Source organism: Phaethon aethereus, assembly GCF_964289735.1.
Source record: "Phaethon aethereus genome assembly, chromosome: 9".
Classification (NCBI taxonomy): Eukaryota; Metazoa; Chordata; class Aves; order Phaethontiformes; family Phaethontidae; genus Phaethon; species Phaethon aethereus.
The window spans coordinates 28055941-28073227 of NC_138585.1; the positions used below are offsets into that span (position 1 = coordinate 28055941).

The 17287-nt window shown below is 44.3% G+C and overlaps 1 protein-coding gene across 1 annotated transcript in view; it reads left to right on the forward strand.

Moving 5' to 3' along the window:
• GPR149 (G protein-coupled receptor 149) overlaps positions 1-17021 on the forward strand; it is a gene marked incomplete at both ends in the record, with an annotated part of 24758 nt that extends 7737 nt beyond the window's left edge. The window contains one exon of the mRNA XM_082003891.1: positions 16449-17021. Within this exon, the coding sequence (XP_081860017.1) occupies positions 16449-17021 (573 nt within the window). The remainder of the gene's footprint in view (positions 1-16448) is intronic.
• Between the last annotated feature and the right edge of the window lie 266 nt (positions 17022-17287).

The following is a 17287-nucleotide window of genomic DNA, read 5'->3' on the forward strand; positions in this document are numbered from 1 at the left end:
GACAAGAATCAGAGCGGGCTGTGTGCTGATCACCACTTCAGGGGAGGGGTGGGTGTGAGGGGAAAGGAGAGGCAAGGAGGGCTTCTCCCACAAACGAGAGCGCATCTGTGCTCGTGTTTCGTTTGAGGGACCTGTCTGAAACACACAGACCTGTCGCTCTATATTATTTTAAAAAGCCATGAAATCATTGAGAGGTGAAGTGTTAACTTCAAATAAATTCTGCTTTCTCTGTAGACCCTGTTTAGTGTTGCTTATGTAAGGAACTGTAATTAGCATGTATGCTTCTTCCGCAGATCACCTTAAGGCCATGTTGAATTCCAGAGTTCGTAGCAGTGAGTGAGATTTTTACTGGCACTGATTTATAAAATTGACATCGTTTAAAAAAATCTGTGTCTCTGTGTGTGCGCATGTTGATTTATATTAAGCTGGTTAATTAGTTATGCTATTTTTGTATCTGTAATGATCTGGAGGTAGAAATACATTAATCTGATAACGTTAAAATAATGATGCTACTCAGGAGATGCAGTGCAGTTGCGCTGCATGCGGTGCGCTTGGTCGGCGCATTGCTTCTGAGAGGGTAGCAGGGATTGCGCCAGCTCTCCGTTGCCTTGCACGCTGTGTTACCAGAGAACTGGTGACAAGATCTTGCAGCTGTTAGTTTTGTGCTTCTGTTTACTCTGAACTGGGCTAAAAACAGAGAAAAGCAGGGTGGGAAAGAGAAAGTTCAGTCACCTGCATGAACGTAGTTTAGAGTGAAAGGGCTGCTCCAACAAAAGCCACTCTCAAAAGCCACTGAAATAAATAGTGCTGGTCAAACGCAATACAATTCAAGAAAGATCCATCTTCTTTTTTTAACCTTCTTTTTTGAGGAGTGTCTAATTTACTATATGAAATTATTTATTTATTTATTAAGCATTCACTAATTTATTCCTGTTCCTTACCCAGTCTTGTGCTATTAGCCACTTCTAGTGATTGTAGAGCAGCTGCTCTTCAAGCTTTTAACAGACCGCAAAAAAAAGTTACTGCAGGAGCAATGTATGAAGTGTTCTTTTTTTCCTTTCCAGAAACATCCATACATGCAGACTGTGGTTTCCCTTCTACTTACCGACAAAACCTCTGATTATTTTGCCGTACATCTGCTATAAGTTCTGCCTGTAATGGCAGTACTTTAAAGTTCTCTGCAGTTTTTTGCAGGCTGCCATCAGAAAGAATTGACCTAATCTCATGGAAATTAGTTGGTCCCTTGCCTGATCATAGACACTGCTGCTCTCACTAAGAGTTGATCCTAGTTCTGGTCTTAAAAATAATTGGGTTACATTAGGAGTCGATGTAGTGGGCTGAGTTCCACAGGCAGCTCCTCTACCCCTGCAGTTTTATGCTGCTGACAGTCTACTGGTTTCTTCTGAAACCCAGATGCATGTAATACAAACACTGTGAGGTACTGAAACTGGAGGTCTAGGCCCGTGGAACTGCGGTGTCTCTCATACGTTCCCTCTGCCAGGGAGGAAAACAGTGTGTGAAGTAGCAGGCACGCTGCAGTGCCCAGTTCTCTGCTCATTAATCTGCTGCTCCCATGCTGGGAGGGCCCAGGGAAGGAACCCTGGGCTGAGCTGGAGATCGGACTCTGCTTGCACGGCCAGTACTGAATCCTCTTGAGAATACAGAGGGAAAGTGGAATTTAGCTCTGTCCTGCACATCATCTGGATAAACTCTGCTGAGCTTCCCACCAGCCAAGCTGGGGCAAAATACACATATAGCCCAGCGGTACTACAAGCTGCTGCTGGCTGCGGTCTCCGTTCACAGCACAGTTATAATATCCAGCAAAACTGAAGTTTGATACAGCTCTGACAGCAGATCCTTTGCCTTCCAGTTGCCTGGTTAGAGACAGTTTTGTCTTCGCTTTCTGGAAGGAGCCCAACACCAACGCCACAAAAAGCCAGCAGAGATGCAATGTTTGCCTGTTACTTTTTTTGTCGTATTGTCTGGCAGTGCATTGGGTGGAGTAGGAAGAAATGTCTGATCGGATGCGGCTGAGCCTTGAGGCAGACTTTGGGAGTTTCCCTGCCAGGATTTCAGTGCTGGAGCTGAAGGGCAGCCGGAGCTGGGATGGGGATGGGGTGAGGGTGGCGAGGGCTGGTAGAGCCTTTCTGTGCTGCAGGAGAGAGAACGCGTACAAGAGGAGGTGCTAGGAAGGAAAGAGAAGGTACAGCAGCTCTCTTAGGCTACTGCAGTAAACCCACCCTTTTATCAATGCTTTTATCCGTACTATGTCACAATCCTAAAGAAATGCAACAGCTTCCTTGGCTTGTGTTTGGCCTTGCTTCTAGTTTTATTTTCATAGCTGGAGCCTGATACGTTGCTCCACTGTAGAAGTACTGCAAGTGGCGGTACATTCGATTCAGCAGAACAAAACCTGATGGCAGCTGAAGGGGGACATCACCACGTGGCTCCCTGTGACTGAGAAGCAAGTGGAAGGGGCAACATGCCATAATAAGTATAAATACATTAATGAGGACGTACATTTCTTTAATACTGGTTTACATATTTTAAGACTTTGGATTGACGTACCTTCTTGCATGTCACTATATGAAGAAGTGAAAAATATCACCTATTCCATCCCACCCCTCAAGCTCCTTCCTACCATGTCATGTGTGCTTTTTTCTTTCTTTCTTTAACACTTTCCAGTAAATTTACTCAGCCCTTTCACCTAAAAGCTCTGGTTTTGCCTCTGTTTCAACCTGGGGAAAATGAGTGCAAAAATAAAGCTTCCATAAATCTTGTCTTGCTGCAAAGCTAGCACGGGGCAGTGGCTGTGCTGATGAAATGAAGGCAGAGATGGGAATACTGGATCCAGTGCTGTGTATTAAATCGCAGTCTTTACAGGCAAAAATATCCTCTTGGGCTGCATCCTGAGGGTAGGGACATAGCTGTGTTTTTCCCATTAACACTAATGGAAGCCAAGAGGCTGAACCACGTGCCGTGCCCTGGAAATGTGCCCCCTTATATTTCTGTGCTACAAAGCCATCTCATACATTTCCTCCCAGCCCTGCTTCTATAGCAGGAGGGGCTCAGAGCTGTTAAATGGTTATAGTCACCGTGCTGATGGTTGTATGTGCTATTCTTTCAGTTAAAAAGAAATGTTAAGTTTCCTATTTTGCTACCCCCAAACTTACAGTGTATGTTGGGCAGATTGGCCAAGTGTGCACACCACTCCCTAATAGTAAAAAAACCTCTGAGCCAAAGGATTTGCTGAAATCTTACTGAATTTTGGGTGACGGTTTCCATCTCGTTTGATGGTGATTTGCAGTGCTAGGTAAGGGTAAGGATCCGGTGAAAGGCTTTGCATCTCTAATGAAAAATTAACAGAGTAAGGAACTAAGACTGCTGGTCTCCCCTCAGTGCTGGGTCAGGTGCAGCTGGAAATAGTGTCTAGTGTTCTGGTGTGACCGAACCATTCAGCTGTAATGTGATTAAGAATTAAAGTGTGAAAACCTATGTGCCTGGCTAAAACCTGGTCAGACACCTTGACAAAAGATGATTAGTTTCAGCTGAATGGAAACTGGCCAGCGCTGAGGACTCTGTGCTCCAGAATTTAAGGCCTGCCAATAACACCTGCAGCTGGATCCTTGTGAATATGACTTCTGTCTTTGCTGATTTTTAAGTTATGTGATTCGCATAGTGAGATAAAGGCATAAGGATTTCATAAACACGCAGTCCTGCCGTTACTGTAGAGGTGAAGCTCACTGACAGCCTCTTCACATGCTGTACGAGGGGTGAGTTGCAGGCTGACCTGCTGCTGCACATCAGCAAGCAGAGGCGTGATACTGGAATAGTGTTAAAACTAAGCTTTTACCTCAGGTAATAAACTGGGATTGGCTTTGGAAGTTGGAAGGTCAGAAGCAGATGTGGGTAGGTTACTTTTAGCAACTCAAACTTTATCAAAATGGGAAAAAAATCCAACCACGTTTTACTACAGTTTGTAAATAGCAAGGTTAGTCAGCAGCAGGTCTGATCCAAAGCACCCCAAGTGCAGACATCCCAGCTTTTAGTCAGGGAAATATTCCACTGTATTTAGTGGGGCTTTGTCACAGCCTGCATAAAGCTCCCGTTTGAAACACTGATGGCAGCAACCACTCCAGTACTTCAGAGGAGGGTAACTCGTAGCAGGACTGAGTGTTTTCCGGGGCGGTCTGAGGAGGGAGCAGTGCGTGCCAGCGGGCCTGCACTGCTCACTTGCCTGAAGGGATTCAGGGAAACGAGGGCTAAGAAGTCTCTCCCTACGTTACTTTTCTTTCATCCTCTGAGCAACAAGCGATACTTGCAGAAGGCTGCCCATTTTAATTTGTATTGTGAAAGCAGTATTTTGTATTCTGTTATTTTCAGACCTTAAAGCAGCAGTGAGAAAGGTATCAATCACTTTGGTTTAGCTTTTTTGAGAGTAGGGTGCCAGACAATATATGAGATGCCTTTGATTTTCTGTTGAAGCTATGTACTACTTGGAAAAATGGCACTACCTTGGAGTGATAGTAATGATGCCGTAGCTGGTTGTCTCTTCATCGTCTGTTCTGTGAGTAAAGAGTTACTCCATCAAAGTGATTTCTCTGGAATAAAAGTGGCATGAAAGGAGAATGAGGCAGCAGGTTTTATTTAATACTTATATAGGCTAGCTGTAATCGAGAGGGAGAGAAGAAATGGTACTTGTCATTTCTAACTCTTGCTCAGCTGCATTTTTGAAAGATACCTTTAACATCTCATAAAATACCAGTGTATCTCCCTTTCTTAAAGAGATCGGGTACATGACATGTATTTTTTTGCCTATAGTTAAGTGCCTTCAGGCAACAGAAATCTCCCAGGCTTGCAGTATGTTGTAGACTTTCTGATTATTTTTTTCTTTGACTTGATACCTCATCTATGGCTTGCCTCAAGCAAACTCTTTTAAGAGACTCTCTGTATAGAACTTATTTATGTGCCCTGCAAAGAGAAAGAGGGGGAGGCTGTGTAAATTATTTCACTTAGGAGGAGTCAGCGCTGTATCTCTGTATGTCTGAAGTTTTTTTAGCAGTGATAAATACACAGGATCTTTCTCACTCCAGGAAAGTTGTAAAAATTCCAGTAAACACCAGGCACAGCATAGAAGCTGAGTGACAAATGGACTTGAAGATTATATTTGCTTTCTGCTGGCGTATACAACTGTACCCATATTAATTATCTCTTCCTGCACGTGGTGTTCCCTTGGTTGGAAAACCAATGGAGCATTTCACATCGTCTTCTAACTTTGCTCCAAGTGGGACAAAGCGGTGCGGCCGTCGCGATGCTTGCTGACTCTCTGCTTGCAGTTAAACTGCAGTTGGCACTCTCTTGGATTGCACAAACAGGAGAAATACTGAGAGTAGAAACCTTTGCCCAGGAGGGCAAGGCTGAATACAGGCAAGCTCCTACAGCGCTTCCCTCACCTGGCACCCCGCTGTGAAGCAGCTAGCTTCCTATGGCTGCCATTTATTCTGTCTGGTTCAGATCTGCTGCTTAAACAGGTTTTTGTGAATGTTAGATACAAGTATACATGCAGGCATGGAAGTAGAGAAAAGAAATAAAAAACTGGGCTGTGGAGAAGCAATGAGGATAAGTAAGCCTTGTGGAGCTGACCAGTGACACCATGTCAGAGACTCTTACAGGAATCAATCCTGCAAAGAGCTGCCGCTGGATGGTACCAATGTTCCTTTTCTGAGAGAACAGACAACGCTACAAACAAAATCAATATCACACTGACCAAGGAATCCTGGTGCATTGGCCCTAATGCCACTTAATGGAATAGGAGTTACAAAAGCAGTGCAATTTAGACACCTTCCAATAAAGCCGTTACATTCTAGGCTGATATGTTCTCCATTTTTGGAAGGCTTGTGCTGTTCTTCAACATATTTTTCTTCATTATATCTTCCTAGTAAGCAAAAACGCCATTTCAGTTTAGCTTTAGAATACCTGCAGCTCAGCAGAAAGCCTGTCAGTATGATGCTTGCAAATGAACTAAGAACTTTTTTCCAGGACTGGCAGTACACACATCATATAAACTTGGCAAGTCTGGTGAAAAGGGTAAGGCCCTGTTTTGCAGCTATTACAAAAAAGAGAGTGAATGTCAACGGGTCATCTCCTGTGCAAAGAGTGACCACTTCTGGGTAACAAGGTGATGGAGCGAGCTGGACCAGACAGCCCAAGCCCTAATTTCTGCACCCACCACATGCTGCCCAGTAGACCTCTTCTCTCTTCTGCAGTACCAGCCTTCTTCAGACAATTAATAATGCAATCAGCCCTGTCATCAGGACCGTAAGAAGTCATTTTCAAACGCTCATGGCAGGAAAGCTTTGGCAGATACATATGATTATGCAAAAGCCATGTTCTTTAGTGTGTGATATGTAGGTTGAAGAGTTGCACCTTTCTAAAGCAGGAAATTTCAGTTCTTTGGATACTAACACTGCTTTAATTGTGGTCCAGTTGACAAAACCTTTGTTAGTTGAGACTCCTCGATACCGCGCAATGGAGATGCAGGGGTGGAGCTATCTCTACAGCCAGGAGCGAGGTGGTTGCCTCAGTGCGGTGCTAGCCTCATTGTTCTGCTTTCAAAACCTCAGTAGCTTCTCCACCTCCCTGTCCGTATGAACACCCATAGGGGTACACATGGGCCATGACCTTAGCCTTCAATTGCACGGTCAGTTGTTGCCTACATTTAGTGTACCATGTGAGGAAACCACACAAGATAGAGGTACAAGAGCCAGAATTAATTTGGCCAGGTCACCACAGTGCCGGCATTTTTTAAACTTTCAAGTGCATGACTTCACAATTTAAATGTTCCTCTACTGTAGATTTTGAATAGTATCTCTGTTTCTTCCACACACCCCAAATATTTATCTTCACGCAAATAATTAAAACTAACACTGAAATTTTAATTCTGCATACTCTTTTTTTACCTGAAAGTGCGAATAAACTATTAGAAATTGTCATAAACGCCTCACACTGTGTTGTGAGAACAAACGCACACAATTACAATAACAATGAGGACCAAGTCTGTACTTGTTCTAAAAATCTTATTAAAAATAACAAACATACAAATCAAAACAGACACACATGTTTTCCCAGTTATTTTTGAAAGATCGGTGTAGGATGTGAAACTGGTGTCCTGAAGGCAAGCAGTTTGCTGAAAGCCAAACGTATCAGCAAATCCCATGAGGCAAGCCTGTTTCCATATTGGAGAGAGCTGTTTCTTGTAAAATCAGCTATTCTGCCTGTGAAGAAGACTATTTAAATGTAATAGATTTGAAATAGCAAATCGTCACGTGAAAACAGATTGTTTGTAATCAGCGTAAGTAGGCGCAGAGCATCTAGACTTCTGTAGGACGTCAGTGATTACAGACGACAGAGAAACTGAAGCTCGTGGCAGATGCCTCCCACGAAGCCCAGCAGGAGGGAGAGCCCTGGCCTCATCTGAATGGCCTTAAAGCCAGGTGCCTTCGGTCCGTGCTGCACCCATGCTGCAGGGGGGCACGAAAGGTGCCACGTGCCTTATTTCTGGAATATTAAAGGGCTTTCTGTTGAGCTTGGTTACTTCAGCCCCAGGCTACAGAAGTTCTGGCAGGTAGATGCCAGTGTTCTTACCTGGGATGCCTCTGTTGCGCTTTCTGTTACTAATTTGCTCCAAACAAAGGTCTGTCCACGTTGGGCAGTCCAATGGCAAGTACTGGTTTTCAGGTCATCTGAGGTGAGCTTGTCTATTCTTGTCGTACCCTATTAGCTCTAAATTTACTGCAGTCAGCCTCTCAAAGGGTAAATCATTGCAGTAATTAGTTTTACTGCAGCTAATTTTTATTTTTAGGGAAGTGGAAGATTAAGCCTCTATTTTAAAAGAAACAGAAAACACATTGTCTCTGGAAAAAAACATGGCGATCTTTACTGGAAACATTCTAAAAATAGAACTTTTCAGCGAGAGTTGTATTCCACCAAAGTAATTAGGAATGCAAACTCATTAGAGCTTTATTTAGATTGCTGATACTTCTGTTTGGGAAGGCAGCATGGCCCAATGGGGGTGGCGTTGGACTGGGACGCAGCAAAACCTGCTGTCCGTTCGTGGCTCTGCCACTGTGCCGTTCCGCAGGCGTGGGAGAGTCACACTCCATTCTGGGACCTCACATCAAAGCTCTCCTACCTTTTACAGAGACGAGATACACACTCTAATATGACCTCTACTTCGCTGTAACACTAATGTTACACCTATCTTATTATTCCAGGACCTGTGATTCGTGACATTTTAAAATTAGGAATCGTGAGGGAGAGTCTACACCTCGTGCTTGAGTCGTTTGCCCAGCCACAGGCATGTAGAACCAGTTGAGATGCCTTAGGGTGTCCCACTCGGCCTCCAGCTGCTGCTTCTTCAGGAGGCTGTAGGTGTCTCATTAATCCCCTGTTATATTTCAAAGTTTTTTGAGGATGCCGTGAATCCTCTGGCATCTCTGATGGCACTAGACAACCATGTTTGGGCAACTAGTTCAAACTTTAAATGTCTGAGTACGCAGCCTTCTTGCATAGTCAGGGAGGGTAGCTCCTAACTTAGGTGCACTGGAGCATCCTCCAAACAAACTTTCTTCTTCTCCTTGATCATGTAGGAATTCCAGGCTCTTAGGCATTTCCTTTCTTCCCCCAGTTCACCATTTTCTTCTCCACTGGCCTTTACCATATTGCAACAGGAATTTATTGTCTTTAAAATCAAACTGAACTGTGAGCTGCGTGAGCCACCGCTCCAGTCATGTGGCTCTGAACAGTTTATCTTTGATTTCAGTTGCTAACAAGCGTTACCTAAGCATTACCTAGCTTAGGAGCCACTTCTGGAACAGTCAGCTTTGTTCTCGGGAGATGAAGTATTAATCGATAATCATGTTTGGAGAATGAAGTTGTTCATGCTTTCCTTTCCCTGCTGTGCCGTCATCCACTCTGTGAACAAAAAATTACCAGGAAATCCTGGGAAGTGTGTGCTTATCTAGACTGGACAATGGTCTCTGCAGGTGCTAAGCACTGGAAAACTGGGACCACAGAGTTTAAGGTCTTGTAATAGGCTTAATCCAGTTACACTGGATATAAAATGTGAAAAGTATGTAGAAATTTTTGGTACTTGAAATACTAATATGTTAGCCTTAAAGAATTTTCTAGGCTTCCTCTAGCAGAATAAATTCTTGATCACTTATAAAGTTTTAAATTATTTTGCACATCACATGTAAATACATCAGAAATGGTATTCCAAGTCGATTGCAGTCATACATTCCTGACTTTTCTGTAAGCGCCCAGCTCTGCAAATTGCTGATCAACTCCTGCAGACACTAAAGGGAAGCAGAGGGAATGCCATACACCCTTGGGAGGCACTTACCAGCGTGTAGAATGAGGCTCTGCTCTGGCAAGTGATGAAATTAAAATTTTCTTCGAGTGTACTTGCAGCTTAATGCCCCTTTATTAATATTTCACGTAAGTATAACTATTTCACGGCAAACCAGATAGAAAAGGGTCTTTTGCTTTAGTTGCTGCCACTTTGCAAAGAGAAATACAGTAACAGATTCTGCAAAAGTCAGCTTGCCCTTCCCTTCCCTCCCCCCTCAAAAAAGCCTTACGGATCAAAAACTTATTTTCTGTGCAGGCAAGGCTGCGGAGTTTCTAGGGTCCATAAACGGCCTTAGTAGGATCATGTAAAAACTGTAAGTCAGGTGGCTCTTGGTGGGCCCCTTCTCACTGCTTTGAGCACCTCCAGGCTGAAGCCTTTCTGCCGGGGCGCGGTGCCCAGCCGCGGGGCTCGGTCACGTCCTCTGCGGCGGCTGGAGCCTCCCCTGCGCGACAGCGGCCTCCCCCGGCGAATCCGGCTCCAAGTCTGCTGGGGCAGCGGAACAGGACGGGGCAGCCTGGTCTGAAACTACAGCGGCTGTGAGGAAGGTTTGTCTCATAGCAACAACAGCTACTTTCTGTCTTCTGTGACATCTGGAAGGTGGATAATTTAATTTAATAATGAAAGGATTCGCTTTATCAATTATGCAGAGATTTCTCTGTTCAGAATGCGTCAGCACTCCTTAAGGAACAAGTACATTTGTGATTTATTTCATTGTAATTTTTTGTCTTTGCTTGTTAAAAATGCATGTGCTGGTACATGTAGTTCTCCAGTGAAATCCCTGTCCCAGATTCTAGCAGGCAGAGCCTCCAGCCGCCTCGGGCAGGAGCGGTGCAGGGGGTATGCCCTGTGGTCCGACGTGACGGAAATCAACACTCTCCACAAAAAGTAAAACCAGGCAAGGGAGGGGCAGCTCCCGTTGGCAGGAGCTCGTGGCAAACGTCACGGCGTTGGAGATCCTGCAGCGTTCCCGAGTGATGAACGGCCTGTGGATGTATATTAAGCAACTTTCAAAATTACCGGCTTGCTGTTTCTGTGATGCGAACCTGCAGAAAACAGTCCTCCAGAGGGACAGCTGAGATTTAGTGCTCGGCTCAACGTGTATGAGACCTGGCAGATACTCTGTAGTATTCAGTTGAAGCTGGCCTCAGCATAAAGATAGCGATTTTGGCTTACAGAATGTTTTGACTGGGGAATGCCGTGATTTTTTAAATAGAAACATTTGAGCATTTCCAAATTGAAACCTTTCAATCCCACCAGAAATTAAGAAATCGGTTGTAAAAAGGTAAATGTGTGTAAAATGATGCATGTGTAAAATGAATAAATATATACCTGTATGTATCTATGCATGTGTGCACGCAGAGAAAAAGCATCTATAAGGGGATATAAGAACCAGAACAGACTTAATTTTAAATCTGCTATGTTCAAGCACGTAAGTGTCTGATCCTTCCTTCACCTCTCCTAGTTGAGAGTGAGTAAGGTCTTAGAAAGACAAGTCTTCACCACACAGGACCAGAATCGTTGACTTCCTTGTCCTCTGTGGTTGCCATGGATGCCAAAGGGGTATGAGATGCATGGGAGTTAGAAAGAATGCACTTCACCTGTGGGGTGTCTTTGTGATAATACAACAAATCCTGGTATAACTAATCCTGATAAAACAAACACGATACTGGAGTTGTAGAAATGATTCTGCATTTTATTTAGAAATAATGATAATTATAAACATTTATCAAATACGCTGTAAAACTGCCAAGACACAAAAGCTGCAAAATGGCATTTCAGTTGTAAAGATAGGGTTTTATTTTATTTCACAAAGCTTTTTACCTTTATGCTAGTGCCCGATTCCTGCAGGCATTGTCAAGATAGCATCAAAACGTCTTTCTGAATACGACCCGAGAAACAAGTGGCCGTAAGACTTCTGTACCTTCTTAAAAATATCTGCGTGGAAGTGCTTTAAAAAGAGAATGCATAGGATAAGTTGTGTGGGAGGAGCTAACGTGTATTTCTTTTAGAAACTAGGTTTTCTTTTAGATACAAGAATACAAAGCGTGTGGGCAAAAGAGTGTGGAAGGAGCCGGGTAGAGCAGTAGCCTTTCAAAAAGCACTTTGGGCCCAGGCTGTGGAGAGTGAGATGGCAGACGTTCAGAAACAGCACAGTGGATCTCTCTCTATTTTCACTGAAGTAAAAATGAATCATAACCCTTCTACAACTGTGAATGCTCTTGTTCACGCTAAAATAATGCAGAGATGAGATACAGGAACCTGTAAAGATGAACTGAAGACATTTAAAAGTTAAGCATTGCTTCACAAAGTTAAGCATTGCTCAGATTGCTTCCTCATCCTACTGCTTTAGAATTAAATTGCATTGTAAGGCTTAAAACCAGAAAGCTGAACTGTAGGTAACAGTGGGAGTGGATGATGAAACACTTTTCCACAGGATGTACCAGTATAGTCTGGTTTGCTAGTAGATTCCTATTTATTGCCATGGATGTGTCATAAGAAGCAAAAACGGGTATTTAATAATGATACCAAGGACAAGATAAGGGTCACATTCTGTTCTCATTAGTAGTAATTTATGCTGAAAGTAATTCCAGTAATAATCAATTTTTCCTGGGTATACATAAAGCCAGAAAGGCATTCTTCCCTCTTTTGGGCTAACTGGTTTTATTCACAGTGTTTTTCTGTTGGGCCGCTTGACTCTGGAGCGAAGCTGGCAAAGCTCGGGGCGGGCGGCAGCTCTGATCCCGGCAGGATGCTGGCTGTGGGCTTCAGTGCCCTGCGCATTGCTGAGGAGCTGAAGGGCCGCACCCAGATGTGGGTCACTAGCCCCTTCCTGGCTCTGGCTGCGGAGGGACGGTCGCCGTCAGTGGCCCCTCCAGCGTGAGCACAGACGTCTTCCTGGGGCTGTGGCACTTTGGGCCAGCCAAGGTAGCGCTAGTTGCCCTCAGCACGTAGCGGTGAATTTTCAGTTCCGCGGCTGAGATCTCTCCTCGGGCTTTATTCCTGCCTTCCCCTACCATGTAATTCCGGGATTTGACTGAATTTTTAATAAACTCTGCTTAGTAAGTTCTGTAGTGTCATGTAAATGCTGCTTACTTTTTTTCAGTAATTTTGTTAAACTTTGAACATTTTGCGTTGATGACAAAGGGGTTCGTTTCACACACGTCTACTTCGTCAGAGCTTGCAGTTGATAGTCTAGTTTCCTCGCAACTGGGTCGCTGCGCTGAGGGAGCTTAAGCCGTGATTTGAAAGCTGCTCCCTGCAAGGGCGGTGGTTACTGTCACAGTCACGGGTGCGTGGCGTTACGATGCACGGTTTGCAAAGAGACAAATGGAGTCTCTGCTTGTAGAAATAGGTGAAGGCGTCTGTAATTGAACAATATTTCTACTGGAATTTTTTTCTAGTGGAAAATGACGTAGTTTACTGGCCTCCTAGTTAGTGACTGGGAAGTGGCATAGAAGGGTTGGTGTATCCTTTGCACTTCTGAAAGTAAATACTGATTTCTCAATAGAAAACAGACTTTTGGAAAGAGCCACTAACTCTGCGGTCGTTGGAAAATTTCTCATTCTCCAGAACTGGAGCATTCATTCCAGCGAGTGAGGATTACTCATTCTCCCGCCAGGTGCCTCAGACATATCCTTCCGTGTTCTTGACGTTCAGCCTGACAAATCTGCAGTGTTTTATTAAGTAGAACGTAACCTTGCACTGAAGTAATCAGTTCTTATTTAACTTTTTTTTTTTAACATCTTTAGATGTCTTTCAGTATAATCTAAGTGCTGTTTCAGATGGTCCTTCAGACTCTGAGCTTGATTAACGGCAAGAAATGCAGACACTCTTAACTGACCCTGCAAAGGACTTTCAGTGTTGATTGCAGAAACTAGACAGGGAGCTGGAAACAGAGCTGTAGGGCTTGTATCCAAGAGAAACACCATTCTAAATGTGTGTTACCAAAATTGTCAGGTATCCAGGCTCTATCTGTTGCAATATCCAAGATGCTAACCTTGTGCCTCTGCCCGTGCTGCTTAGAACAGTAGGCTTTGCCCACTTGACCTTACCCAGAGCTAGATTTGCTGCTCTGTCCTCTCGTGGCCTTAGTAAGCACCCGGGATGGAAGACAAGTGGACAAGAGCTTCCTCAAGCTGAGAAAACAGTTATTCACACATCTTTCCTGGAGGCGTGATCCTAATTACTTAGTACTAGAGAAAATGTAAGTGCCAACACCTAACTGTGCTTTAAAAAAAGCTCCCTCATCATTGCCTTTGAAACAAAGGCTGCTGGTGCTTACCCTTAGGGGGGCTGCACTGAGGGAGCCCCTCTACCCACCACGGCTCTGTACTCGAACAGCGGCCGGGAGCTGGCAGTGAGCTGCTGTTGTCTAACGGGCACCGGTCTGGGACCTTTGCAGCTCAATGACACAGCACGATAGCTGTTCTGCACGTTGGAAGAACACTTCAGGACCATTTTTCTCTGACAGATCTGTTAAGGAGACTAATACAACTTTGATTTCCTTCCAGCGGAGTAAGCCAGCTCCTAGGGTTCTGTCAGGCAAATTCCTTTGTCAAAGGACCACATTAAGTCACAGTCTGGCAAGACTTTTCTACGCAATGTGACCTAATTTCCTTTTCATGCTCTTTAGTGAACGTGAGGTAATGTGGCACTTGATTTAGCCGTGTGGTCGTAAAGTTGTGCCTAATTTGATTAAAGTCTCATCACAACAGCTTCCTTTAATAATCAGCAAATAGTTGCCCTTCCCAGCTCCCTATGAACAATTTCACCTTTCCAATCGATATCCTAAACCTCTGTGTTCTTACTCACTTTATCAGTTTTACTAGGAAACATTAAACAGAACTGGGCCAGGTGGAAGGGGTCCTTTCAGTGCTGAAATAATGCTAGCGCTTCTGCATACTGCCAGTTATCAGACCTGGTCTTTGTCACTCCTTTTCTTCCTCTCTATTCACACAGTTTGCATAAGACAAATCGGTTCCCAGGAGGACAATATTGGAGCTTCTGCTTCCGAGGGTGAGCTCAGGGCATCGCCCTGTCACTTCTCCGGGAAAGACCGGTCCTTTCCAGAGCCTAGGGTTTCTGCGGTTTGTCCCTTGGTTACAGTGGATTAATTGCAACCCTCACAAACGAAGAGGCATACCCCGCTCTCCTAGACTCCCTAAAAGCCCCTAAAGGACTGATACATCGACTGCCATTTTTTCACCTCATGCATTGATTGCTGTAGTACTGTTTCTTATTCCCACATCATCCAGAAGGTGACACGCGCCCAAGGAGGGCGCCTGTGCTGTGCCTGTGTGTAGCGGGAGGACGGGGGAGCGCGAGGTTTGGGCTGGGGGTTTGCCCTGCCGGGCAGCAGCGGCGGGAGCGGGGGGCACCTCGCTGGAGGGGGAGCTGCCGTGCGACAGGAGTGAGTCCGGCTCACACAGCCATGTCACCTGGAGGTATTTGAGGGAGATTTAAAAGATCGTTAGCGGGTCCTGAAAGCGGCACAGCAATGGCAACACAGAAGCCTGGCGGGGTGATTCGCCTTGCTCCCCGGCAGCTTTTCAGTACCCTCGGCGCACGCTTCTCCCTAGTGTGGGTGCAGAGCTGGATTCTGCCCCTTCCCCTGTTCTCACTAGCCTTCTCTGCCGCGCATTTCCCTCTGAACCAGTGCGGCCCTTCCTCGGGAACTGCCCTGTCCCGAAGTCAGCACTTCACTGCCTGCCACGGAGTCTGCTTTTGGCAAAGCTGCGGTGCATTTTAATAGTATTTTTTAGTGGGTAAGACCAAATGGTAATCCCTTCTCGGTGAGCAGTCAAGGCCCAAGTGGAGCGAAGCAGGTGAGTAATGGACAGTAGATGAGCCCTCAGTGAGACTCTCTGAACCTGACTCTGGTGTTTCTTTGCTGTGTGTGTCTACTTCTGCCACCACTTTTGTTCTGTCCAAGGTCAGTCACTGAATGGACACCCTCCACAGTTAAAAATTAGAGTCTTTATAGCAAGAGAGAGTCAGGATCTGTCCTGCAGCACTATGGAAGGGAACATATAGCAACCTACCACTGAGTCAACTACCACAGTCCACATAGGAGCAAGCCATGTCCTCTGTTCTCCACGCAAGCACTCGGTGATTTCTTTGTGTAATGCCTTTATTTATTTACAGCCTCTGAAACTTTTAGCAACTGCTAAAAGCTCTTGGTTTGAGCATAACCTGTAGTACTGCAGAGCTGTAACTGAATTTTCTTTCTCTGCCTTCAAGTGTATGAAAATTTCTTTACTGATAAATTTGGCTTTGTTCTAGAAAAGCTGTCCCATACTGGCTTCTAGAACCACTATGAAATGTGTTTGAGAGCGAGGTGCTGGATGGGCCATCTGGCTGTCAGGATAGTGGCGCTGCAAATCTTTATCACAGATTTCCAACTGATACCATTGAATGAATATTATTTCCACTATAAAAATAAAATGCACAAAGAAGTTCCTTGTATAATATGTGATGAGTTTTTTTTGGAAGTTCAGCTTGGTAGCTAAGCCATCTAACTTTATGCACCTAATTTAACTAATTAAGACAGGGTGCCTGAGGGAGTCTGATGTTGTCAGCGTAGGGTGCTGGTTTTGAACAGCCCTCTGGTGTCATTTCTCTCCTTTTGGTCACTGCATGAGGAGCTCGAGGAGCTCAGTATCTTGATCTGATTGAAGGAGAGTGAAAACACGTTCAGAGGTGCCTGGGACTACTAGCTGGAGAGGTGCCTGCTAGTGCTGGCTGTCTTCTTGTGGACTGGCTGCAATGAAACGTCAAGTGTAGACTATTCTAATAAAGTGTGTGTGTCCTGTAGCTGAGTCACAGTCACTTCAGACTTCACTTTTTATATTAAAGTGTATAATGATAAAACACTTCTTTTACTCTTTAAAGTCATAAATACCAGGTTTCTAAAATACCACAAGGAAAAGTCTACAACAGTAAAATAATTTAACAGACTAAGCAGAACTGGCTCATTTATAATGGAATCTATCTTCAAAAATTAGCATTAGATAATGGTCATTCTTTCTCTTTTCAGCAATCAGGTGGGGCCTTAGCTATCCCTCTGTGTGCATTTCAAGGAACTGTATCTCTTCAGGCGCCCACGGGGAAAACGCTCTCTTTGTCTACGTACGAGGTAAGCACTGAAGGGCAAAAAATAACACCCACGTCAAAGAAAATTGAAGTATATCGATCTAAAAGTGTTGGTCACGAGCCAAACCCGGAGGAGTCTCCTAATACGTTTGCTGACACAAGTGTTAAAATTCATTTAGAGGTACTTGAAATTTGTGACAATGAAGAGGCCCTGGATACTGTGTCAATCATCAGTAATATCAGCCAGTCCTCCACACAGGTAAGGTCTCCATCCTTACGTTATTCACGGAAAGAAAACAGGTTTGTCTCATGTGATTTAGGGGAAACTGCCTCCTACTCCCTCTTCATACCATCAAACAATCCTGACAGCGATATCAACATATCAATTCCAGACACTGTCGAAGCTCATCGGCAGAACAGTAAAAAGCAGCATATGGAAAGAGATGGTTATCAGGAAGAAATACAAATGTTGAACAAAGCGTACAGAAAACGGGAAGGAGATGGAAACAGCAATTAAAAGGCATTTAATCTAGGCATTTAAACTCTTTTGACAGACATTGCTCTTCTTGACTTGAGTTACCCTAGCAAATACAATGTCAACTGTTTTTTCCTAATTTGTAAGTTAATTTTATTTGAGTACACTGTTAAATAGATTAAAACTTTTACTGATATATGGATGGGATAACAAATATTTAAATGCTTTACAGCTTTGCATAGTGAATTTCAAGTTATTTATATGTCTATTTATTTGAGGAACACATGTCTAAAAGGAATCCTAAATAG